Source organism: Elephas maximus, chromosome 23 (assembly GCF_024166365.1).
Source record: "Elephas maximus indicus isolate mEleMax1 chromosome 23, mEleMax1 primary haplotype, whole genome shotgun sequence".
In the NCBI taxonomy this organism is placed as follows: domain Eukaryota; kingdom Metazoa; phylum Chordata; class Mammalia; order Proboscidea; family Elephantidae; genus Elephas; species Elephas maximus.
The window spans coordinates 13,470,047-13,497,068 of record NC_064841.1 but is presented as its reverse complement, the minus strand read 5'-3'; the positions used below and the strand labels follow the sequence as shown (position 1 = coordinate 13,497,068).

General features: G+C 38.8%; 1 protein-coding gene across 12 annotated transcripts in view; it reads right to left on the bottom strand.

The window, feature by feature from the left end:
* PLSCR4 (phospholipid scramblase 4) overlaps window positions 1-27,022 on the bottom strand; it is an 82,573-nt gene that overhangs the window by 22,965 nt on the left and 32,586 nt on the right. For all 12 annotated transcript variants that reach the window (XR_007515126.1, XM_049867747.1, XM_049867749.1 and 9 more), the window contains 2 exons: window positions 14,182-14,209; window positions 12,642-12,752 (listed from right to left, as the gene is read on the bottom strand). Coding sequence is in view for 11 of the 12 variants with exons in the window: in XM_049867747.1 (XP_049723704.1) it covers window positions 12,642-12,752; window positions 14,182-14,188 (118 nt within the window). In the remaining variant the exon portion in view is untranslated. The remainder of the gene's footprint in view (window positions 1-12,641; window positions 12,753-14,181; window positions 14,210-27,022) is intronic.

Below are 27,022 nucleotides of genomic sequence, written 5' to 3'. Positions count from 1 at the left end.
GAAGGAAACACTGTCCAGTCCTGAGCCATCTTTACAATCATTGTTATGTTTGTTTGAAGCCATTTAACTTCAGGAAAAAACAAAACAAACCTTGTTGCCATTGAGTTGATTCTGACTCATAGCGACCCTACAGGACAGAGTAGAGCTGCCCCAAAGGGTTTCCAAGGAGCGCCTGATGGATTCGAACTGGTGACCTTTTGGTTAGCAGCTGTAGCTCTTAACCACTATGCCACCAGAGTTTGAGGTGCACTTTTAATAACTACGCTGTCTGCCTAGGATTCAATCATTTGTTTATGCCCTCATTATCTAGTTCCCAAACTGTTCACCATCCTGACATCTCTTAGCTTTCGTTTCTGAAACTTATGCCTCCACCATTCCTCTATCCCCTACCTCCAACCAGTGATTTGACAAATTTTGACTCCGTCATTATGAACCACAGTCAAGGGAAACAGATTTTCTTAGAGATACAGTACTTTGCAACATTTTATTAACAATACTTATAATATCTAATTAGCATGCAACAACAAATATGTGACTTCAGGATTTTTTTCTTTAATCAAGGGTCTCTTAAGATGAGCACTGATAACTGCATTTCATAATGATTTTTTAAAATTCCAAGAATCACGATCATGTAGATATGAGAATACCCATGCTGCCAAGATGTACCTATAATTATCAGGAAATTTCTGAATTTTTTTATCTTTAATATCTTTGTAGCCCTGGTTGGCTACAAAGAAGTGCCTATTCCTAATGTTTTATAGCCTTAACTGAAATCCCCTATGTGGTAGAGCCACAAGCAGCCCACCAGGGCCTCTCTCTAAAGTGCCAGAAAGGCCAAGCTCTGACAAAGAAAGAATCCTCTTCTAATAGAGATTTTAAAAATATCTTGTGGAAAGGCCGTGACTGAAAACAAAGTAAGTCAAAATGCCTCATTTTAAGATTTCACTAAAGACCTATTTTTGTTAAAATTAAATAAACCAACTTTATGTGAACAGAGAATCCCAGCTGAGACTTGACCTGCAAAATCTGCTAAAGCTTTGATGGCTAGACATGAAGCGAGTTTGCCTTTTTAAAAATAGAATTAGATTTTCTAGATTTCTAAGGCTGGATGTCTGAATTCATTTCTTAGTTTTAGGAAAAAAGAGTGGGAGATACTGGTCCAAGCAGCATATTTGTTGAAAAGACAATTCTGTCCCCCATTAAATTATTTTGGCACCCTTGTTGAAAACTAATTGACCATAAATATAAGGTTTATTTCTGGACTCTCAATTTTACTCTATTGATCTATATATCTATCCTTATGGCAGTACCACACTCTCTTGATTACTGAAATTTTGTTCTAAGTTTTGAAATCAGGAATTGAGGCCTGATTTGTCCAAATCTGTGCTTTTTCAATACTATTTTGGCTACTCTGGGTCCCTTGCATTTCCATATGAATTTTAGGATCAGCTTTTCAATTTCTGCAAAAAAGGCTCTTAAGGTTTTGATAAGAACTGTATTGCTCACATAGACCAATTTGAAGACTGCCATATTAACAAAATTTGAAGAAGACTGACATCTTCCAATCTAGGAACATGATGTCTTTCCATTTATTTGTGCCTTCATTTATTTCTCTTAAAAATGTTTTGTAGTTTTTAACATTCCGCATCCCACTTTGGTGGGTGGTGTCTGGGGTCTTAAACACTAGCAAGAGGCCATCTAAGATGCATCAATTGGTCTCAATCCACCTGGAGCAGAGGAGAATGAAGAACACCAAAGACACAAGGTAATTATGACCCCAAGAGACAGAAAGGGCCACATAAATCAGAGACTACATCAGCCTGAGACCAGAAGAACTAGATGCTGCCCAGCTACAGCTGTTGACTGCCCTAACAGGGAACACAACAGAGAATCCCTGATAGAGCAGGTGAGCAGTGGAATGTAGACCTCAAATTCTCCTAAAAAGCCCAGACTTAATGGTCTGACTGAGACTAGAAGGACACTGGAGGTCATGGTCCCCAGACCTTCTGTTAGCCAAGGACTGGAACCATTCCCAAAGCCAACTCTTCAGAAAGGGGTTGGACTGGACTATAAGATAGGAAATAATACTGGTGAGGAGTGAGCTTCCTGGCTCAGGTAGACAGATGAGACTATGTGAGCAGCTCTTGTCTGGAGGGGAGATGAGAAGGCACAGGGGGGTGGAAGTTGGCTGAATGGACACAGGGAATACAGGGTGGAGAGAGGGAGTGTGCTGTCTCATTAGGGGGAGAGCAACTAGGAGTACACAGCAAGGTGTATATAAATTTTGTATGAGAGACTGAGTTGATTTGTGAACTTTCATTTAAAGCACAATAAAAAGGAAAAAATTTAAAAAAATTTTTTGTAGTTTTTAGCATGTAAGTATTATGCTTCTTTTATTAAATTTATCCCTCAGTATTTTATAATTTTTGATGCCACTGTATATGGAATTATATCCTTACTTTCATCTTCAGATTGTTCATTGCTAGTGTATAGAAATGTAATTGATTTTTGTATATTGATCTCGTGTTATTAATGCCACATTGCTGAACTCATTAGTTTTTTGTGTGTGTCTATGTATTCCTTAGGATTTTTTATGTACAAGATCATGTCATCTGTAAACAGAAATAGCTTTGTTGTTTCCTTTCCAATTTGGATGTCTTTTATTACTTTCTTGCCAAATGGCCCTGGCTAGAATTCCAGGATAATGTTGAGCAGAAGTGGTGACAGCAGACATCCTGTCTTGCTGCTAATCTCATGGGAAAAACATCCAGTCTTTCACTGTTAAATATGATGTTGCTGTTGTTAGGTGCTGTCAAGTCAGTTCCGACTCATAGCAACCCTATGTACCACAGAATGAAACACTGCCCCGTCCTGCACCATGCTCACAATCGTTGTCATGCTTGAGCCCATAGTTGCAGCCGCTGTGTCAATCCATCTTGTTGAGGGTCTTCCTCTCTTTCCCTGACCCTCTGCTTTACCAAGCATGATGTCTTTCTCCAGGGACTGATGCCTCCTGACAACATGTCCAAAGTATGTAAGATGCAGTCTCGCCATCCTTGCTTCTAAGAAGCATTCTGGTTGTACTTCTTCCGAGACAGATTTGTTTGTTGTTTTGGCAGTCCATGGTATATTCAATATTCTTCGCCAACACCACAATTCAAAGGCGTCAGTTCTTCTTTGGTCTTCCTTATTCATTGTCCAGCTTTCACATGCATATGATGCAATTGAAAATACCACGGCTTGGGTCAGGAGCACCTTAGTCTTCAAGGTGACATCTTTGCTCTTCAACACACTGCCCAATGCAATGCGTCTTTTGATTTCCTGACTGCTGCTTCCGTAGGTGTTGATTGTGGCTCCAAGTGAAATGAAATTCTTGACAACTTCAATCTTTCCCTGTTTATCATGATGTGGTTTATTGGTCCAGTTGTGAGAATTTTTGTTTTCTTTATGTTGAGGTGTAATCTATGTGAAGGTCATGGTCTTTGATCTAAATATGATGTTAGCTATGGGGTTTCTGTAGATACATTTATCGGATTGAGAAAATTCTCTTCTGTATTGTTTATCATAAAAGGGTGCTGGATTTTGGATTTTTCCAAATGCTTCTTTTGCGTCTATTGATGGAGATGATCGTGTAGATGTTGTCCTATTCTATTAACGTAATGTATATATAGATTTTTGAATGTTAAGTCAACCTCACATTCTTGGAATAAATCCTACTTGGTCATGCTTCATACTTCTTTTTATGTGTTGCTGGATTTGGCTTGCTAGTGTTTTGTTGAGGATTTTTGCCTCTGTGTTCATAAGGGCAACTGGTCTGTTGTTTTCTTGTGATGTTTTTGTCTGGTTTTGGTATTAGGGTCATAGTGATTGTAGTGGATTGAATACGTCCCCCCAAAATATGTGTTGTAAATCTTAACCTCTGTGCCTGCGTTTATAATCCCCTGTGGAAATGGGTTGTTTTTGTTCTGTTCATGAGGCGGAATAGTACAGGGTGCATTTTGAGTCAACCTCTTTTGAGATATAAAAAGAGATTAAACAAGGAAGCAGAGAGAGAGAGATGGATAAGAAAAGTGTCAAGACACAAGAGGATCTCCAAGAAACCAGGAAGCAGAAGCTGATGAGAAAAAGACCTTCCTCCAGTGCTCTTCCTCTAGAGCCGGCACCCTGAATTCAGACTTCTAGCCTCCTCAACTGTGAGAAAATAAATTTCTGTTTTTTAAAGCCACCCATGTGCAGTATTTCTGTTACAGCAAGACTAGATAACTAAGAGTGACCTCATAGAATAGACTTTATAAAGTCAGTTGGCAAGTGTTCATGCTTCTATTTTTTGGAAGAGTTTGTGAATAATTAGTGCTAATTCTTCTTTGGAAACCCTGGTGGTGTAGTGGTTAAGCACTATGGCTGCTAACCAAAAGGTCTACAGTTAAATCCACCAGGCACTCGTTGGAAACTCTATGGGGCAGTTTATGAGTCAGAATCAACTTGACAGCACCGGGATTTTTTTTTTTTTAATTTTTCTTTAAACATTTGTTAGGACTAGTTGTTTCATAGTGTTATTCAAGTCTTCCATTTCCTTGTTGTTCTTCTGTCTACTTGTTCTACCAGTTATAGACACTGGTTTCCACCTACAATTGTTAGATTGTCTATTTTTCCTTTCAATTCTGTCAATTTTTTACTTCAGGTATTTTAGGTACAAATATGCATATATAATTGTTACAGTCTTCTTGATGGATTGACCCTTTTATCATTATAAAATGTCCTTCTTTATCTCTAGTAACATTTCTTGTCTTTGAGTCTATTTTGTCTGATAGTAGTGTAGCATTTTATTGATTCTTATCAACAACTAAGTTTGAGAAACATGCTTCTGATACAGTGTTTTACAAATTGTAAATTCATTAGATCAATTTAATGATTCACGATTGCAATTTTTAAAAATAAAATAGGCTAGACTGGAAAAAAGTAGAATGGAATAGAAAATAAACTGTATCACCAAGTTTATTGTTTAGGGAAATTTTTGTTATACACACACACATATGTACTCCTATGTACATATTGCTTACTGTGGGTTATAGTAAACTGTTATAAGGAAGTTTGTAAGCCTAGTGGTGATAGTTGCACAATACAATGAATGTAATTAATGCCATGAATTAGGCATGTAAAAAATGTTGAAATGGCAAAGTTTTGTTAAATATATATATCTAAATCCACTGACATCGAGTCAACTCCAACTCATAGGACCCTATAGGACAGAGTAGAAGTGACTCATAGAGTTTCCAAGGAGTGCCTGGTGGATTCGAACTGCTGACCTTCTGGTTTGCAACCAAGCTCTTCACCACTATGCCACCAACATAGATAAACATACTTAAGAATATATGTATATATATATATGAAGTGTAAAAGTCATTACTTCAAAGAACCTTTTATTTAACCAATGTAAAGTAAGCAAAGATTCGTTTCTGGATTGAAGACGATGGAAACAATGCTGTAAAGCTGCTGTGCATAACCATATAAGAGCTTGTATCACCATAGTTGGAGTTACCCTCTGCAGATTCCCTCCTTGAGGGAAAAAAAGAAAATCTTACCTATAGATTTAGACTGGACTTTCTTTCTGAAAATTACAGTCTGCTCTTGGATGTATGTATGTACATGTGTGTGTATGCTTTCTTTTTATGAATGCTCAAAAATTATCAAGATATTGATAGTCAGAACAAACTCGATGGCAACGAATAACAAAGCTATCTTATCTCAGATTACCTTTTCCAAAAACATCTTTCAACTTACTCTCAGAACTGCAATTACTAAATCAATTTTAATGTTGCGTGTCCATCTGGTTGCAGAGGAAACTATTAACACCCACCTCCCCCCCCCCCAAAAAAAATAACCCTACAGTAGAACTGCCTCAAGGGGCAATGGGACTGCCACATTTTTCTGGGTCTTTAAAGTTTTCCGCCTTTGACAAGGTGCAGTCTTACCAGTATTCATTCTACCACTCATTTTAGTGGAAAATATTTGAGTTTTCCTTCTCTGACAGGTTTCCATCTTATACAGGTTCTGGCTTTCACAGTGGTTAAGCGCTCAGGCTGCTAACCAAAAGGTCAGCAGGTCCAATCCACAAGCCAGTCTTTGGAAGCTGGTGATACTGGATTCAAAAGTGGTTAAAGGCCAAAGAAACAACAGGTACTGGTGATACTACTTAGAAGAGTGTATAAGGGGAAGGGTAAATGGAAGAGTTGAGTGGGACAGACAGTGAAGGGCAGTACAGGGGAGGAGACCAAAGATCTCTGGAGAATACCAGTTTTTAAGGGTGGGAGACAAAGATCCTTTGAAAGAGACATAGAGTAAGCAGAGAGACAAAAAAAAAAAAAGAATATTGGTAGCTAGAATAATATCACATTGGAGCTAAGTGATTTAAAAAGACTTTTTTTTTTAGTATCTTTAGAAAAAATGGGAGAAATTATGTGTTTAAGTTTGTTGTGAAGAATATAACTGCTTTAACGATTGCGTTTAATAGAACTCATACTGCACTGGAAATCAGATATCCACACCCCCCCCCCACACACACACTTTTTTTTTAACCGTTATTAAAAACAACATTGAAGAGACAGCACGGACTTGTTGATAGATGGGATATGGAAGAGTGATTCTCAGATTCTGACTTGGGCCCCTGATGGCCTTCAGCATAAAGCATAGAAGATATGAGTTTGGTAAAATTATCTCCAGAACAGGGAAAGTATAGAAAGTATCGGTTTGGTATAAAGGTATAAATTATCTTAAGAATACCAATTGTTTCATCTTTTCAACGAGCTGCTCTCTAATTTTTGTGATAGTAACGGTACAATCTTAACATAAAAACACCTCATGCAATAAATGTGACAATCAAGAAATCAGACAAAAAAATTACAATTTAGATTATGGGGCACAGAGGTTATAGTTCTAAGAAAAATTATATACAAATGTATGCAATTGGATGATTTTTTTATGAGTATGTTAACAGAGGTGAAAGAAAAAACATGATCAAATTGTACGTGGGAAGCTAGCACATTACATTCCTCTTTGAGCTTTGATGATCCCTGGTGGCAAAGTGGTTGAGAACTTGGCTGCTAACCAAAAGGCTGGCAGTTTGAATCTACCTTGGAAACTCTATAGGGTGGTTCTAGTTGTTATGAGTTGGAATTGACTTGATGGCAATGGTTTTGGGGTTTTTTTTGGTTTTGAGCTTTGAAGTTGCCATTTAGGGTTATGATTGGCTCTGCAGATAAACAAAACATGTTTTAACTTTGTTTAACTATATTATCCCACACATATTTTAATTAAAATCTCTGTATGAAACATCACCTTGCCAAATCCAGTATGAGAAACACTGCTTTATGGGGTTTGCAATTTCTTATTTTGAACATCATCCTTTTTATTTTAAGAAATGATGACATTTTCTCTCTAAATAGGCTACATAAAACAAAAGTTTATTAAGATATTCTTTTAACCATATTTGGGGCAAAATTATTTTCTTTTGGAACATATATTCAGTACTATAATGCAAACGGAAGTTTTAAATTTAATTTGTTGTTGTTAGGTGCTGTCCAGTTGGTTCCAACTCATAGCAACCCTATACACAACAGAACGAAACTGCACCATCCCACAACTGTTGCTACGCCTGATCCCATTGTTTCAGCCATTGTGTCAATCCATCTCGTTGAGAGTCTTCCACTTTTTCACTGACCCTCTACTTTACCAAGCATGATGTCCTTCCCCAGGGACTCATCCTTCCTGGTAACATGTCCAAAGTATGTGAGAAGTAGTCTTGCCATCCTTGCTTCTAAGGAGCATTCTGGTTGTACTTCTTCCAAGACAGATTTGTTTGTTCTTTTGGCAGTCCACAGTATAATTCAATACTCTTCGCCAACACCACAGTTCAAAGTTGTCAATTCTTCAGTCTTCCTTATCCACTGTCCAGCTTTTGCATGCGTACGAGGTGACTGAAAACACTATGGCTTGGGTCAGGTACACCTTAATCCTCAAGGTGACATCTTTGCTTTTTAACACTTTAAACAGATCTCTCGCAGCTGATTTGCCCAATGCAATGCATCTTTTGATTTCTTGACTGCTGCTTCCATGGGTGTTGATTGTGGATCCAAGTAAAACGAAATCCTTGACAACTTCAATCTTTTTCTCTGTTTATCATGATATTGCTTATTGGTCCAGTTGTGAGGATTTTTGTTTTTTTTTGTGTGTGTTGAGGTGTAGTCCATACTAAAGGCTGTGGTCTTTGATCTTCATCAGTAAGTGCTTCAAGTCCTCTACATTTTCAACAATCAAGGTTGTGTCATCTGCATAACACAGGTTGTTAATGAATCTTCCTCTAATCTTGATGCACTGTTCTTCTTCATATAGTCCAACTTTTCGGATTATTTGCTCAGCATACAGAATGAATAGCTATGGTGAAAGGATATAACCCTGACACACACCTTTCCTATCTTTAAACCATGCAGTATCCCCTTGTTCTGTTCAAACAACTGCCTCTTGATCCATGTACAGACTCTTCATGAGCCCAATTAAGTGTTCTGGAATTCCCATTCTCCACAATGTTATCCATAATTTCTTACGAACCACACAGTCGAATGCCTTTGCCTAGTCAATAAAACACAGGTAAACATCTTTCTGGTATTCTTTGCTTTCAACCAGGATCATTCTGAAATCAGCAATGATATCCCTGGTTTCACATCCTCTTCTAAATCCAGCTTGAATTTCTGGCAGCTCCCTGTCGATAAACTGCTGCAGCTGCTTTTGAACTTCAACATAATTTTGCTGACATATGATATTGATGATATTGTTCAATAACTTCCGCATTCGGTTGGATCACCTTCTTGGGAATAGGCATAAATATGGATCTTTTCCAGCTGGTTGGCCAGGTAGCAGTCTTCCAAATTTCTTGGCATAGGTGAGTGAACACTTCCAGCGCTGCATCCATTTCTTGAAACATCTTAATTGGTATTCCATCAATTCCCGGAGCTTTGTTTTTCCCCAGTGTCTTCAGTACATCTTGGACTTCATTCTTCAGTACCATCAGTTCCTGCTCATATGTTACCTCCTGAAATGGCTGAATGTCAACCAATTCTTTTTGGTATAGTGATTCTGTGAATTTCTTCCATCTTCTTTTGATGCTTCCTGCGTCATTTAAAATTTTTCCCGGTAGAATCCTTCAGTATTGCAACTCGAGGCTTGAATTTTTTCTTCAGTTCTTTGAGCTTGAGAAATGCTGCACTTGTTCTTCCCTTTTGATTTGCTAGCTCCAGGTCTTTGCACGTGTCATCATAATACTTTACTTTGTCTTCTCGATCTGCCCTTTGAAATCTTCTGTTTAGCTCTTTTACTTCATTATTTTTTCTTTCTGCTTTAGCTACTCAACATTGAAGAGCAAGTTTCAGAGTCTTTTCTGACCTCCATTTAGGTCTTTTCTTTCTCTCCTGTCTTTTTAATGACTTCTTGCTTTCCTCGTGTATGATGACCTTGATGTCATTCCACAACTCATTTGGCCTTCAGTCATTAGTGTTCAACACATGAAATCTATTCTTGAGATGGTCTTTAAATTCAGGTGGGAAATATTCAAGGCTTGTTCTAATTTTCTTCAGCTTCAATTTGAACTTGCATATGAGTAACTGATGGACTGATCCACGGTCGGCCTTGTTCTGACTGATGATATTGAGCTCTTCCATCATCTCTTTTCACAGATGCAGTCGATTTGATTCCTGTGTATTCCATCTGGTGAGGTCCATATGTATAGTCGCCATTTACGTTGGTGAAAAAAGTATTTGCAATGAAGAAGTCATTGGTCTTGCAAAATTCAATTATGCCATCTATGGTATCATTTCTACCACCAAGGTCATATCCTCTAACTACCGATCCTTCTTGTTTCCAACTTGCACATTCCAATCATCAGTAATTATCTGTGGATCCTGATTGCATGTTTGATCAACTCCAGACTGCAGAAGTTGGTAAAAATCTTCAACTTCTTCATCTTGGCCTTAGTGGTTGGTGCATTAATTTGAATATTAACCATATTAACTGATCTTTTTTTTTCCTTGTAGGCATATGGATATTATCCTAGCACTGACAGCACTGTACTTCGGGATAGATGTTGAAATGTTCTTTTTGACGATGAACGCAACACTATTCCTCTTCAAGTTGTCATTCCCAGCATAGTAGACCATACGCTTGTCCAATTCAAAATGGGCAATACTAGTCTATTTCAGCTCACTAATGCCTAAGATATCGATCTTTGTGCATTCCATTTCATTTTTGATGATTTCTAATTTTCCTAGATTCATACTTCGTACATTCCAGGTTCCTATTATTAATGGATGTTTGCAGCCGTTCCTTCTCATTTTGAGTCATGCCACATCAGCAAATGAAGGTCCCGAAAGCTTTACTCCATCCACATCATTAAGGTCGACTCTACTTTGAGGAGGCAGCTCTTCCCCAGTGGTATTTTGAGTGCCTTCCAACCTGAGGGGCTCATCTTCCAGCACTATATCAGATAGTGTATTGCTGCTATTCATAAGGTTTTCACTGGCTAATGCTTTTCAGAAGTGGACTGCCATGTCCTTCTTCCTAGTCCTAGTCTGGAAGCTCAGCTGAAACCTTTCCGCCCTGGGTGGCCCTGTTGGTAACTGAATACCAGTGGCATAGCTTCCAGCATCACAGCAACACAGAAGCCTCCACAGTACTTCAAACTGATAGATGCGTAAGGGAAATTTAAATTAGATAAATTAATTAAAGCCAAATACTTGAAGTATAAACACAAAAACCAAACCCGTTGCCTTCAAGTCAATTCCAAGTCATAGTGACCCTATAGGACAGAGTACAACTGCCCCATAGAGTTTTCAAGGAGCGCCTGGTGGATCTGAACTGCCGACCTCTTGGTTAGCAGCCGTAGCACTTAACCACTACACCACCAGGGTTTCCATTTGAAGTACAGACATTCCTTAATATGAATTACATATTAATACAGGGACTTATTTAGTGTCACCCTGATAGCACAGTGGTTAAGAGCTTGGCTGCTAACCAAAAGATCAGCAGTTTAAATCAACCACCTGCTCCTTGGAAAACCTATGGGGCAGCTCTACTCTGTGCTATAGAATCGCTGTGAGTCGGAATTCACCCTATGGCAATGGGTTTGGTTTTTGGTTTATCATATGTAAGTATATAGCCCAGCCACCAGGTGGCGGTCTCGGTGAATTTTTTTTACTAAATTCATAACTAAAAATTCATTAGTTGTATGCTATGCTCTACATTATTTTTCAATTTTATCTAGTTGGTTAATTTGAAGGATGTTTCTTACTCTTGTGCTAATTTTTTGACATAGGAATAAGTAAACATTTTCCAGATGGACAGAACATAATTTTAACCAGTGTTTGCTCCTTAGAAATGGTAGAGTTTCTGTTCTTGTCACAGTGGAATCCAGGTGCTTGAATATAGTCACTGGTGAATTTAAGGTCGATTATGTTGAAAGTTACTGAAGGAAAATATAGAGAAATGGTCATAAACAGCTTAGTTATAATTTAGGTTTGTCAAAGCCTTGTTTTTGAGCTAGGAATAGGGGTTATACTGGATCATATCCACACAGCCTGCACAAACATGAGTGAAAAAGGAGAAGGAGGCACTGATGGGCAGGGGTTACCTGAGTTCACGGATCATAAATCAAGAGCCAAATCTGTATCTTAGCCATCTTCCTGTGGGTACGGGGTTGCCTTTACCCTTTTAGAGCCTAGCTCAGGTGCTGTCACCTCGAAACGTACCTTTCAAATATATATTTAAAGAACTATCACTGCACCTTGTCATCATTTCCTAAGTCATTAAGAATGTATTTGAAAATGGTGAGTTGGCAAATGCTGTGTTATATATATTTTTACAGCAATAAAAAATGTATTTGAACAAAAACAAACAAAAAAAATTTGAACAAGAGGCTGATTAAAACTATTTTCTTGGTCAAAAGTCAGTGTATTTTTAATTTTATTTCACACGTGGCCAAAATGCTTTCTAAAAAGATTGTAGTAATTCAAATTTCCACTAGTATATAAAAGTATCCTTTTTCTTGAGTCCCTACCAGGCTCAAGAAATATCTGAAAAATACGTGCCAGAACTACAAGTTCCTTACTCAGCACCCAAGACTTTTCACCTTCATTTCTCTGCACTTCTCCTGCCATTTCTCCCATACACACTCCCAAAGCAGGCTTTTCATGACCTTGTGCTTTGGGGCTTATTGTTCTTTTTGCCAGGCACCGTCCTTTCCCCTTTTTCTTTGAATGGGAAACTCCACATCACGTCAGCAAAACTTGACTTCCTCAGTTAAGGCTTCCCTCAAATCCCTGGGAAGAGTCTGTTGTTCTCTTCTGTGCCTCTACGTTTTGTTCATATTTCCATAATAGAGTATGGGGACAGGCTCATTATTGGCCCAACTTTCTTCTTCAGTAGCTTGTTAATCCTTTGATGGCAGGAATCTATTCTAACTGACAGCAAATAAATTATAGCCACCCAATAGGTGTTCAATATCTATTTATTGAAATCACTCAATTGTTAATTAAAAGGAAACCTTAACTATTAGCATGGTTTTGGGCGCAGGAAGAAGTTTTGAATATTTAACTTACCTGGAACAAAATGGGAATTATAGTCTGGGACGGCATCAGGTCTTGGATCTTGCGACTTTATTTGATTTTCCATTTCACTGGCTGGTTGTTCAGGAGCTGTGGGGACTACACCTTGAGGGGAGAGAGGAGACATGATTTACAAAGGAAATAATAACTGAATGTATTTATCTGTTTACTGGTGGTATAAATCAGTGAATGCAATCAATGTAAAACAAACTGTTTTACTTCTTATAAAATATATACATTGTGTGCTAGGTATTACCTATTTACGCATTTCGTGGATTTTTAGACTGAACATTCAGAGTGACCCTAAAGGACAGAGTAGAACTGCCCTATAGAGTTTCCAAGGCTGTAAATCTTTACGGAAGCAGACTGCCACATCTTTCTCCCTTGGAGCTGCTGGTGGGTTCGAACTGCCAACCTTTTGGTTAGCAGCCGAGTGCTTTAACTACTGTGCCACCAGGGCTCCTTAGACTGAACATTGATTAAAAAATAGAACTGAGCAACTATATCGTGCTTATGATCAAAGCGACCTGCCATACTAGTGGTTCAGCTGGCTCTTTTCGGCATAAATGAATTTCTTCCGAAGTAGCAGAAAGTCTTTATTCTATTATATAATATGGAGAATGCAGGCAACTATAAAGTAAATTTGAATTTTTTCCCAAACCCTTTTAGGAAAGTGACTGTCTAAATAAATTCAAACCAGAGCACCAATAAATGCTTAATGGCTTACAAGGCAATGAGACTTGATTTAGTTGTTGTTGCCAGTCAGTCCTGTTTTGCCTTATTCTTCCTACCAACAACCAAGGTCACTGAAATTACTGCAAGGGAGATGCTGAGGCCACTTGTCACAATGTTTCACCCGATCCCTTCACTTAGATTGGAGGAATTTCTCCCTGGACGCAGTATCAGGAATAGTTCTGCGTCTCCACAGGACAAGCTGACTTCTCTATCAGAAAACACAAGCTTCACAATCGTGGCTTCCTCTCCTTCTATCAGTGCAAGAAAATGCAGGGCCCACTTTCCAGCCCCCCTCTATCAAGGTGGAAACCCTGGTGGAGTAGTGGCTAAGAGCTACAGCTGCTAACCAAAAGGCCAGCAGTTCAAATCCACCAGGCACTCCTTGGAAGCCCTATGGGGCAGTTCTACTCTGCCCTATAGGGTCACTGTGAGTCTGAATCAACTCGATGGCAGGGGGTTTGGTTTTGGTTCTATCAAGATAGGCTGTCCTGGCTTTTTATTCTCTTCTCTCTTCTGGCAGATTTACTTTCCCACGCTATTTTTCATTTATCTAGTTGTTCCCACATACTTTCAATATCTTTCAGTACATAGAAACCAAGGTAAGTCCCTTTTAATCCATGTAGTTAGACAGGATTGTGCACATATATAAATGAATAGATGTATTTATATTCCCCAAATGTTAAATAACAACAAAAACCACTTCAAAATAAAATAAATTCAATATTTTTATGAGGAAAGCAATCACACAATTCACATTTGTAAAGTAAGCATATTCAGAATTTGTTCATCCAAGACTTACCTGACATTTCGAAGAATTCTAATTAATCCTGAAAAAGAAAACATTTTAATGTCTTAAAATACATAAGTATATATATTATACTACTATTTTTTAATAATATGTAGAATAAGTTTTCTAGTTATTTAGCCTCAAATTCTTTCTTATTCATTCCTTCGTTAAGTCAACAAATGCATACAGAGTGCCTATTATGTTCCAGGCACTACTGCAGATGTTAAAATACAGCAGAAAATCAGACAGGATGTTCACCCTGCTGGTGATTATATTCCATGGGGTAAAATTTTAAAAAATGCTAACGAACACTTAAAGTTAAATTTATATAGAACTAAGCCATTGTCATCAAGTCAATTCCAAGTCATAGTGACCCTCTAGGATGGTGTAGAACTGCCTCGTAGGGTTTCCAAGGAGCAGCTGGTAGATTTGAACCACTGACCTCTTGGTTGGCAACTGTAGCTCTTAACCCCTGCGCCACCAGGGCTCCTTAAATGGCACAGTTATATAGAAAACAAAGTATAAGGTTTAGGAATAAATGACAGATGGATGGGGAGTGCCAGAAGGGCCAGGGAAAGCCACTCTGAGGAGTGACAATAGAGCTATTTGAACTACAAAACGAGGCATCCTGCTAAAATTTAAGAAGATGGGAAAGTGAGGGCAAAGGCCCCCAAGATGGGAATGATCTTGAAATATTCAAGGAGAGAAAGAGGCCAGGTGTGACTGGGATAGACTGAATGAAGAGAACAGAGGTCAGAGATGTAGATGGAAGTGAGATCATATCAAAGGCCAGGGGAAGACGTTTGGGTATGTGGTAACCTGTATAGTTAGGAAGTCTCTCAAGGATTATCCTTAGTGGAGTGATCAGATTTGATTTACACTTTATCTTGCAGGGTTGGTGGGGGGAGCAAGAGTGGACACAGGGTTAATGAGGGTGCAGCTGCAGTAACCCAGGCAAGAGTTGATGCTGGCTCAGCCTGGGGAGGTAACACTGGAGAGGATTAGAGTGGCCAGATGATGCATGACATGGTTCGGAAGGAACTATAGGAACTGCTGATGGACTGAGGTAAAGGGAGGAGTCAAGGAGAGTTGTCATTTTTTTTTGACCACAGCAACTGGGCTATTACAACATCATTAACTGAGCTATGCCCAGCAGCTATTCTGCAGGAGAAAAGACCTGGAGATCTGCTCTTATAAAGACTTCAGCCAAGGAAATCCTAGGGGCAGTTCTCCTCTGTCATATAGAGTTGCTATGAGTCAGAATTGACTCAACAGCACACAACAAAAACAACTGAGCTACAGAGAAAGACACTGGGGGCCAAGAAGATGGTGAGGACTGGGGAGGGAAGTGATCAAAAGTTCAAAATGGGCCATTTTATGCTTAAGGAGAAGCCAAAAGACAAGGTAAACATTTTAACTAAAAATATGTACAGGTGAAAATTATGAAAATAACCAGAGAAGAAAACTAGAAGTTGAGAAGAGATTTGAAACAAGAGGCACGGCTGGGCACAGATTTAATGGATTCAATTCAGCCAAAGAATAAAAAAAAGAAGTTATAATCAGGGAAAGGAATTTCAGAGTTTCCACGTTCTGGGTGAAGACAAATAACAAGAACATCAACAAAGGCTGTGATTTACTGAATGCCGCTTAAGGGTCAGGCAAAGGTCCAAACACTTTTCATATACTCTCTAACTGTACAACATCTCTCTAAGATACAGGTTGTCAGCCCCGTTTTACAGATGGGAAAATGGGTTCAGAGAGACTAAGTAACTTAACCATATAGCTTAGTAAATGATTAACCCTGCTGAAGTCAAGTAGTACTTTAAAATACCTTACAATTCATCAATATGGATACTGAGTTGACACAGTGACAGTATTCGTGCCATATGTCAGTATTTAGACTCCCATCCCAAATGACTGTCTTGCCAAGTTTGGGGCAAAGAGACTAATCAGGCTTGGACCATCTCCACTCTAACTCTGGAGCCCAAGTTAGTGGTATAATATCCTATATGTCTCTACAGGTAAAAAAAAGTATGCTGCGGCACACAGAAAGGCCAGACACAACTGGGACCAGCCAAAAGAGTTTAAGGAATTGCTCCTACCCCTGCCATAATGAGAATCCCTGGTGTTTAGGGACACAACCACACCTTTCTAGAGTCTTAAATCCTTGACACTCCTAAGTATGTACCCTGGAGAAACTCTCACACATATACAGGGGATACGAATAAAAATGTTCTCGACATCACTGTTCACAATAAAGAAAACATTTCCATTGTCCATCAATGGTGCTATAAAAAGAAAATAGTGCTATCGAGTTGATGGTAGACCAGATAAATACATTGTGGTCTATTCATACAATGGAGTAGTATACTGTAGTGAAGAAAAACTACAGCCACATGCATCAGCAAGAATGAATCTCCAAAATACAACACTAAGAAATATGGCAACTCAAGAGAACAGAGTATGATTCCATATTAGAATGCTCAAAAGCAGGAAAGCTAAATATTTTATTTTATTTTTTCTGATGCACATATGAGGGGAACCTTGAAAGAAAAGCTAGAAAGTTAATAACACACAGCTGGGGACAATGGTTACCAGTCAGGAGGGGTGATGAGGGTCAAGTGTTTTGGACTGGTCCACAAAAGGCTCTCAGCTCCTGTGAATGTTGTAGCTCTTATGCTGAGGGATAGGCGATGGGTTGTGCTAAATCTTTAAACAGTCCATGTATGATTAATATCATTTTTATATGTCTGACACTGGTTCACAATAAACAAGAACCAGTTGACAAAGATGTGTTGGCGTTAATCTTTTTCTCACTAATGGTCTGTTGTTCCTTCCTTTCTAGGTTAAATCTGGGGATTCGAAGCTGTTAAGGAACAACAATGAAAACTTTTTAGAACAGATTAAGTGCCTTAGTGAAAAGAGGTTAAGTCTTTCTCTGTCTCTCTCATCGAAAAAGCAAATGTGGCGAAATTTTAATAATTGGTGGATGTAGGTGATGATGCAGATTTGAATTTTTTTCATGAAAAAAAAAAAAAAAACCCGAATTATGGACCTCAGCCCTGAAGTAGTACCTCTGGGGACAAGGCCTGGGAATCTATTTTGAAAAAGAGTCCCAGGTGGTTCTTATGATCAGTCATGGTTGAGACTGATACAGCAAGAAGATGCATAGCATTTCTCAATTATGACTGGAAGAAATTACAGTTCAAATCTGATTCAAGTGACTGAATAACAACTTTGGAAAAAATTAACTAATACATAAAAATGTTTTTTAAAAATAATATCAGTGAATTTAAACAAACTATAGCCACACAGAACCTCACCAAGTGCAGAAGCTCAAAGAGTTTGTTTACCTCCCCTCTCCTTTGGGCCACTTCTTTCTTTTAATGTACCACCGTACCTTCTCAGTCCCTTCTTAGACATTGTCACAACACAGGTTTGACAACCATGTTACATATGGCAGGATAACTTCCTGTTGGTACAACCATGAATGTTAATTTAATCCTTGCTTAACTTTCCCTGAACTATTTCACATTTCCCAATCGCTCAGCAATAGCAAAAACTGCCACAAGTTGAAGAGACTGACTTTTGACTCCATATCAGATGGAGACAAGATGAGAAAGCTGAGCTGTCTCTCCATAACAGGCTAATATTACATGGTGCAAAGGGCTCTTGATGGCAGAAGCCTTGGCATTTTCAGGGCACAGGCTGCATACAGGGGCATCTGAGCATGCTGGGGAATATAATAAAGAGGAAAGGAGACCTGGACTGGATATGACAAGGTTGGTGAAAGCTGCAGTTCACAAGGTAGCCCTGACATCTTAAATGACATCGTCTGCAGAAGAGAACATGCACACAGTGATCACTTGCTGGAGCCAATACTGCAGCTGTGTTATATACTCCCTTGACAAAAAGTACACGTAACACCTGTTGAATTTCACCGTTTGTAAACCATGACACACTAACAGAGCTCAACAAAACCACAACTTCTACAGCCCACATCATGGATATTTGAAACTTCAATCACAAAATCGAGAAGGATGTCCAGCCCTTTACAGTTGACTACTTACTGGAAGCTGTCCTGGAGTCTGGGCAAGGGCGCCTCTGGACATACAAAACTCTTGCAATTCTCTTGGCACAAGCCTTGGAATCCTGCATCTGCTTCTAAAACCCTGGGTCCTGCCTCTCTCCAGTGCCTTCAGCACCGAGAGGAAAGAAGGAAAGCAAGAGGACACTGTCTGAACAATTCCTTCCGCTACTTACCAGGGCCAGGACAAATATCTAATTTTTGCAAAGCCCTATTGCAGCTACCACAACCCCCATCTTTCTCTACAGGGTTGATATGTAACAGTTAGGAGATGATATCTTTTGAACACAGGATATGATACTTGCACGATGCAGAAGATTGGGGGCTGGTAAATGGCGTCTGTCAGCATATTTTACACAACATGGACAGTGGTCCTGAGCGTGGGCATTAATCCCAGGTCTACAAAAGAACGACCTAATCTGTCCTGGAAGAAATACAACCAGAATGCTCCTTAGAAGCAAAGATGGTGAGACTAAGTCTCACATACTTTGGACATGTTATCCAGAAGGATCAGTCCCTGGAGAAGGACACCGTGCTTGGTTAAGTAAAGGGCAGTGAAAAAGAGGAAGACCCTCAATGAGACGGATTGACACAGTGGCTGCAACAATGGGCTCAAATGTAACAATGACTGTGAGGGTGGCACAGGACCGGGCAGTGTTTCGTTCTGTTGTACAAAGGGCCGCCATGAGTCAGGACTGACTCAATGGTACCTAACAACAATACCTAATAGCTGTGTGACCTTGTGTGACCTCTCTGTTCTCCTGTTATCCTGTGTAACATGGGCATGATGATGGTGGGATCCACCTCATGGAACCGTTATGAAGACTAATATGATCACACTTGGAAAATATTTAAAACAGTGCCTGGCACACAGCAAGCCCTCAATAAAGCTGCATTTTTACTATTATTTCACTAGGTAAAATGTACCTAGAAACCAAGAGTAAATGTCTGTATTCAAATGTATTATTAAAAAAGCTGTCATTTTTCAGCCATTCAACCTGTATTACCGAGCATCCAAGCGTAAGACATTATGGTGGGCATGGTGCTGCTACCACTAACTTCCTCCTTCACGCCTCCACCAGCTATGCTTCTGGCAGGTACAATTTTATCAGTATTGTTTATGCTGTTTCCAATTGGAAAGAAGCAGGAGAAAAAAGAGAGAGAGAGAGAAACAGTGTTGAAGGGCTCTGTCATGAGTTATGTCACCCCAAAATATATGTTGAAATCCTAACTGTTGTATCTATAAATATGGCTCTGTTTGGAAAAAGAGGAGTTTGTTTTGCTATGTTCACGAAGTCATACCAGTGTAGGGTGTGTCCTAAACCTAATCAATTCTGAGTTATAAAAAGGGCAGATTAGACACAGAGACACACACACAGGGAAGACATCATATGAAGACACACACAGAGACACACATACAGGGAAGACATCATATGAAGACACGCACACAGCAGATGCAGCTACAAATCCAGAAACTCCGAGCATTGTCAGCTATCAGAAGCTGAAATGGACAAAGGACTTCCCTCTAGAAGCTAGCCCTTGATTTTGGACTTCTAGCCTCCTTAACCGTGAGAAAAGTTAAGTTCCTGTTCTTTAAAGCCACCCACTTGGGTATTTTGGTCATGGCAGCACTAGGTAACTCAGACAGGCTGTTTTCCCATTTCTAGCCAAAGGAAAGACAAAGTAGAAAATAATTTAAATCTGCACAGGATTCGCTTTTAGTTCCATGTAGCAACATCAATGTTATATTATTCAGATGAATGAACTTATCTAGTAATAAATTTTAAAAGTGCACATATTCTAAATGCATTAAAGACATCTAAAATGTAGAGAACATAATGTTCTTTTATCTTCTATATATTTATGTGTCTCTCTCTGTGGTAGATATGTTACTCACAACACCTGCCATTCCCACTAACCCTTCCAGAGGAAAACAGTAAGAGCCGATCTAAGTGGTTATGTTTTGCCCTGTATGACCCTGTCCCTAGAGCTGATTGGTTCAGGGTGGACACCTGACCAAAAGGCATCCAATCAATAGGATGGTCAGCAATTTACCTCATAACCTAGCATGCACACATGTAAAATCTGGGTTAATCCCACCGTTTCTTTCTTGGAAATTTAAGCAGGGAAAATTCCAAGAAAGTAAGGCTTGGTAGGATGCTTAGAGAGAAAGCAGAAGATAAGAATTAGAGCCATGATAGGTCATAACAAGTCCAAATTACAAAATACCGAAACTATTAGCTAGCAGAAGTAGAGGACAGAAGAGTTTTCTGAGGCAAGAGGAAGAAAAAACCGGGCTGCAGAGAGGGGGACTGGGCACACAGGAGGTCAGGGCTGAGCTAGGCCAATGGGCAAGGCCCTCCAGCTCCTGCCACAGAGGCCCTAGAGTCTCATGAAAATGGAGAAGCTCTCAGTTCCGGCCCTGTGAGGCCTCCCGCTCCCTCCCAAATTCCTGTTCCTGGCATTCTATGGAAAACCAACTCCATTAATGCTCCACATTTATTCTTATAAAAAGCTGCCCCGCCCAAGCTAGCCTGCCTGAGTGTGCTCCTTAAAACCAAAGGAACTATCAAAACCCTCCCACTTTATTGCATTCTCTTTGTGTGCAGAAATGTGTCATGGATCTTTGTAGCTTTTAGCATCTAATGCGGTGCATGGTAAGGGGTTTTCAGCAAATGAATTTTTGAAAGACCAAATGAATAGACAAGTTCATGACCTCGTTGTCTTGAGCTTTAATGTCTTAAAATAAATAAATATCTGCTAATCCTGCACTATGGAAAAATGCATACTGTAACTATATTAGTGTAGAACTTTGTACTATTAAATGCAAATGAGATAATAAATATGTAAGTGGTTAAAAGCAATATTATAATTGGATTATATGAAAGCATTGGTGCCATTCAATATAGGAAAACACTGATTTTTTCAAGTGTTCAAATTTTATACACCTCATATTTCACAAAAGAGATCCAGGCTTGGTAAATGTGCCAATAATCCTAACAAAGTATATATTCCTTACTTTATACCAGGAAGTCCTGGTGACAGTGGTTAAGAATTTGGCTGCTAACCAAAAGGTTGGCAGTTCAAATTCACCAGGCACTCTTTGGAAACCCTATGGGGCAGTGCTACTCTGTCCTATAGGGTCAATATGAGTCGGAATTGACTCGACATCAATGGGTTTGGCTTTCTGGTTTTTTTCCTTACTTTAAACGACATCAACAAAAAGCTATTAGCCTTTGCTAAATGGGTGACGTATTCGTTATTTTCTTCCATCTCCATAGAAAATGATGGCTATCCAATTTTAGTTGTTACACATAAGTTCTTTGAATGGCAGCAAAGATACGAAACTGCTACAATACACACACACACATTTTAATTACAAAAGCAATATTTTTTCATTTGTAGAAACCCGAGAAGCGCAGACCAGTATAAAGAAGAAATGAACAGCACCCTTAATCCTACCTCTCCCAAATAACTATACCGAAAATGTCGGCGTATTTTCTGTTTGTGTGTATATATTTATAATCCCCAAACCCACTGCCATCAAGTTGATTCCAACTCATAGTGACCCTAAGGGACAGAGCTGAACTGCCCTGTAGGGTTTCCGAGATGGATTCAAACTATGGTCCCTTTGGTTAGCAGCCGACCTCTTAACCTCTGTGTCACCAGGGCTCCATACTTATAAGGAACATTATTAAACATTAGGATGTATTGTAAAACAAATAGTTTTTTTAATGCAATTTTAGCGATTATAGAACATTCTACAAATGGCCGTACACCTTACCTTATTCAAAATATTCCATTTTACTGTTTACACTTTTTTTTGTATTATGATTAATGCTATAAAATACCCTTTTACAAAAATGTTTGGTGTACCTCTCGCTACCCCCTAGGATAAAATAATTCAAGCAGGATTCATGTTTTGCTTTATTACAATCTGGGGAGAATTTTGCCAAATAATTTTCTTTCTAATAAGCTTAAATCCAAAACATGTGAGTGGCCACCTCAGTCTTGAATATTATCTTCTTTTTCCCTGATGATGCAGTGGTTACAAGCTAGGCTGCTAACCAAAACGTTGGCAGTTCAAATCCACCAGCCGCTCCTCAAAAACTCTGTGGGATGGTTCTACGCTGTCCTATACAGTCGCTATGAGTAGGAATTAACTCGACAGCAACGAGTTGCGATGCCAGTTAGATGAGTGAAAATTGTCTTTTGTTTTACCATGCCATTAAGTTTAATTGTTAATTACTTAAATTCGTAAAATATTAATTATATGTGTCTTGAAACAGAATCTTTAACGCACATGGTGGCTTAATAGATTTTTAAAAATCACTAATGCAACCCATACATTTATGGTCAATTGATTTTCAACATCTATGGTGCTAAGTAAACCCTGGTGGCATAGTGGTTAAGTGCTATGGCTGCTAACCAAAGGGTCGGCAGTTCGAATCCGACAGGCGCTCCTTGGAAACTCTATGGGGCAGTTCTACTCTGTCCTACAGGGTCGCTATGAGTCGGAATCGACTTGACGGCACTGGGTTTGGTTTTTGGTTTGGATGGTGCTAAGTTAATTCAGTGGTGAAAGAACAGCCTATTCACTGAACTGTGCTGGGATAACTGGATCTCCATATGGAAAATCTGGGCCCATATTGCACACCATATATGAAAATTAATTCCATATGAATTAATGATCTAAATGCCTGTAGAATTCCAAGAGTCAGACAGCATTTTCCTTTCGTTCTTTGTCCCCTTCGGTCTAAGCTGATGGGTTTTCTGCTCTGGTAACTGGTAAGATCCATCAGTCATAGGCTTAAACTCTTTAACAAATGATTGTGTAGCCACGTCCTTGGTGAACGTGTCCTTAGTTTATACAAAAGAATTTTCAAATCTTTAAGTTCTGTTTTCATTTTGCACAGTTCATTTTTAAGTCTATCTCTTTTTTCTCATATTTTACTATAAGTAACAAGGAAAAAAAAAATTTTTTTTTTTTTTAACAAGGAGAAACCACGTGGCCCATTTAAGGTCTTGGTTAGAAATCTCCTCAGCTAAATATCCAAGTTCATCACTTACAAGTTCTACCATCCACCAAACATGAGGACAAAATTCAGACAAGTTTTTTGCCACTGCATAAAAAGCGTCGCCCTTCCTCCACTGTCCAATCACATGTTTATCATTTTCTTTTAAAGCCATACTAGAAGCACATTTAATGTCCACATTCCAGCAACATTTTGTTGATGGTGCCACATGTATTCTCTAAGATGATAGAGACTTTCTCTATAGCTCTCCTTACTTCCTTCTGAGTCATCAGAAACACCTCTGACATCCCTAGTTCTACCACAGTCTCTTCAAGGCAATCCAGGCTTTTACTATTCCTCCTCCACCAAAAAAACCCAACCCAGTGCCATCGAGTCAATTCCAACTCATAGTGACCCATAGAGTTTCCAAGGAGCACCTGGCGGATTTGAACTGCCGACCCTTTGGTTAGCAGCCATAACACTTAACCACTACGCCACCACGGTTTCTGTTTAAGGGTTTTACTATTAGGCACCTTAAAACTCTTACAGCCTCTACCCAATTCCAAAACAGCAGCACCCCGCTCTTCCACTACTAAGTTCTGTCTTACTTATCTAGTGCTGGTATAACAGAAATACCACAAGTGGATGGCTTTAACAAGCAGAAATTTATTTTCTCACAGTTTAGGAGGCTAGTGGTCTGAATTTTGGGTGCCAGCTCTAGGGGAAGACTTCTTTCTCTGTTGGCTCTGGAAGGAAGGTCCTGGTCTCTTTGTGCTTCTTCTCCTGGGCAATCTTCATGTAGCTTGGAATCTCTCTTCCCCCATCTCTGCTTGCTAGCTTGTGTTTAATCTCTTTCATATCTCAAAAGAGACTGACTCAAGATACAACCTATACTAACCATCCTTATTAACATAACAAAGACAACCCACTCTTAAATGGGATTATAACTACAGGCATAGAGGTTAGAATTTGCAGCACACATTTTGGGGGGCTACAATTCATTCCATAACAGTAACCATATATCTAATAAGGGTTTACTATCCAGAATATACAAAAGATTCTTCCTACAATTCAACAACAACAAAAAAAAGATAAATAATCCATCGAAAATATGGGTGAAGGACTTGAACATGTATTTCACCAAAGACAGACAAATGGCCAATAAGCCCATGAAAAGATGCTCAACATTATTAGTCATTAATCTACTGCTGCCCAGTTGATTCCAACTGAGAGTGAACCTGGGGTCATCACCTCCTCCTCCCCGTTGCTGCTAAGTCGATTCCGACTCACAGCGACCCTACAGGACTGAGTAGAACTGCCCCGTTGGGTTTCCAAGGAGTGAGCGGTGGATTTGAACTGCAGACCTTTTTGGTTATCAAAACTAGTGTTTAGTGCTTGACTGCTAACTGAAAGTTTGGCAGTTCGAACCTACCAGCTACTCTGTAGGAGAACATTTTCTTCTGTAAAGATTACAGGCTTAAACCCTATGAGGCACGTCTACTTTGTCTCATAGGTTTGCCATGATTCAGACTGACTCAATGACAATGGGTTTTTTCTGTTTCACACACGCTAGAATGCCTAGTATAAGAAAAAACAAGTGCTGGGAAGTATGTGGAGAAATTGGAACACTCATCCATTGATAGTAGGATTGTAAAATGATGCAGCCTCTGGGGAAAATGTTCAACTCAGAATTACCATAAGACCCAGCAACTCCACTCCTAGGTGTATACATCAAAGACTTGAAAACAAACAGAGACTTGTACACTAATGTTTATTGCGGCACTATTCGCAATAGCCAAAAAGTGGAAACAGCCCAAATGTCCATCAACAGATAAATGGATAAACAAAATGTGGTACACACATACAATGGAATATTACTCTGCCGTAAAGAGTAATGAAGTTCTGATACATGTCACGACATGGATGAACCTCAAAAAAATTATGCTGAGTAAATTAAGTCAAGACACAGAATCACAAACACTGTATAATCCCATTCACATGAAATATCTAGAACAGGCAAATGTATAGAGACCAAAATTTATTAGTGGTTACCAGGGGTGGCAGGGAAGGGGAAAGAGGGAGTCACTGCTTAAGGGACACAGAGTTACTGTTAAGGGTGATTAAAAAAAAAAAAAAGGAAATGAATAGTAGTGATGGTTGCCCAACACAGTTAATGTAATTAATGTCAATGAATTGTACACATAAAATGGTTGAAATGGCAACTGTTTTGTTATATATATATTTTACCTACATAAAAGGGAATCATTAATATAAAATATTATAAAATATCAGGTAAATAATACTGTATATAGGAAATTTTTACTTCATATTCAAAAAGATTTCTGATTCTTTTTAAGTGACCCTTTATATCATTTATCGCTAATACAAACATATAAAACTTTTTATTCATTTCTTCAAATGAGGCAGGATAAAGACAATAGAAATTTAATGGATCCTCAGACTAGCAGGCCCCCAAAGTGTAGGTTTAACCGCAACCACTGAAATGTGCTGTGGATTATGGATTAACCATTAAAATAACTGAGTTACTAGATCCTTCTGAAAGACAGAAAATCAAAACCAATACACAATCAACATACATTTCACAGTGTAGGCTCATTGCTAAGGAAAAAAATAATTCGAACCAGTTTTGACCTGAGATATTCAGAAATATTGCCTCTGCCCCTTAACCAAGTTTATGCATTTGGGTTATAACTTGATTTTTGCAGTGAATTCACTAAACTTATTTTAGTTTCTTTTAGATTTATATCAATTGATGTGGAAGGCTGAGATGCCCAAGAACTGATTATTATTTTCATGGTCAATGCAGCAAATCAGAACTTGATCATACCATTATTGACCATCCCTATCTATCTTTAAATGGTATTTAAAAATAATACTTTAAAAACATCTTCATAGGCAGTTTACAGGTATTAACCCATTTAATTTCATAATGAGCCCTATAAGGCAGGTGCTAGAAAAGAGGTAGAAACTGAGGCAAAGAGACGCAACTGCTCTTCCCCAAGGTGACCCAGCTAGTAGGATGTACCACTGGGATTTTATCCCAGACAACCAGTTCCCTCAAGGCTACAGCATGCTGCTGTCCCACTTGTGCCTTTTTCTTTCCCACTACAGCTGCCTGCCTTTCGGCCACACCAGAACTCTTCAATATCTACCTTTGAGGTGGCTGAAGTGGAAAAAGAGAATAGGAAAACAAGTACAATTTAAAACCACATATTCTTGTCTCTGCAGAAAATTACAGTTCTGGTGAAAGGTATGTTAGAGTAACAAAGCAGAAATGACTACTTCGAACATGCTTTTCTTTGAAGACAAATTTCATTTCCTAATTGAATGAGCAATTAGTCGTAGTGTTTTGAGTAACAGTGATGTATTTATATCAGTCCATCTATTTTAGCTCAGCATATGTTCATGGCTCATAAGTGAGCTAATTTGTATATGCCATTATAATAAAGAAATTAGCTGTATATCTTAAACTGAGCCAGTTTATATTCTTCGGTAAATGTAATGAGACAAGTGAAGAATTACTTTCATGAAAAATCCTGCAGCAAGATTTCTCATGAGATAAATAGTGCTCAAAAAGAAGATACTTCTCATGGGCTTCCCTAACCTTTCTCCCTGGGAAACTGGCCCAAAGAGAAGAGTTAGCTATAGGAAGTTGCAGTAATTACTTGATTACTGAAACTCTAAATGAACTGATATATTTACAATACTAAAATTCTTAGGATTTCAATTT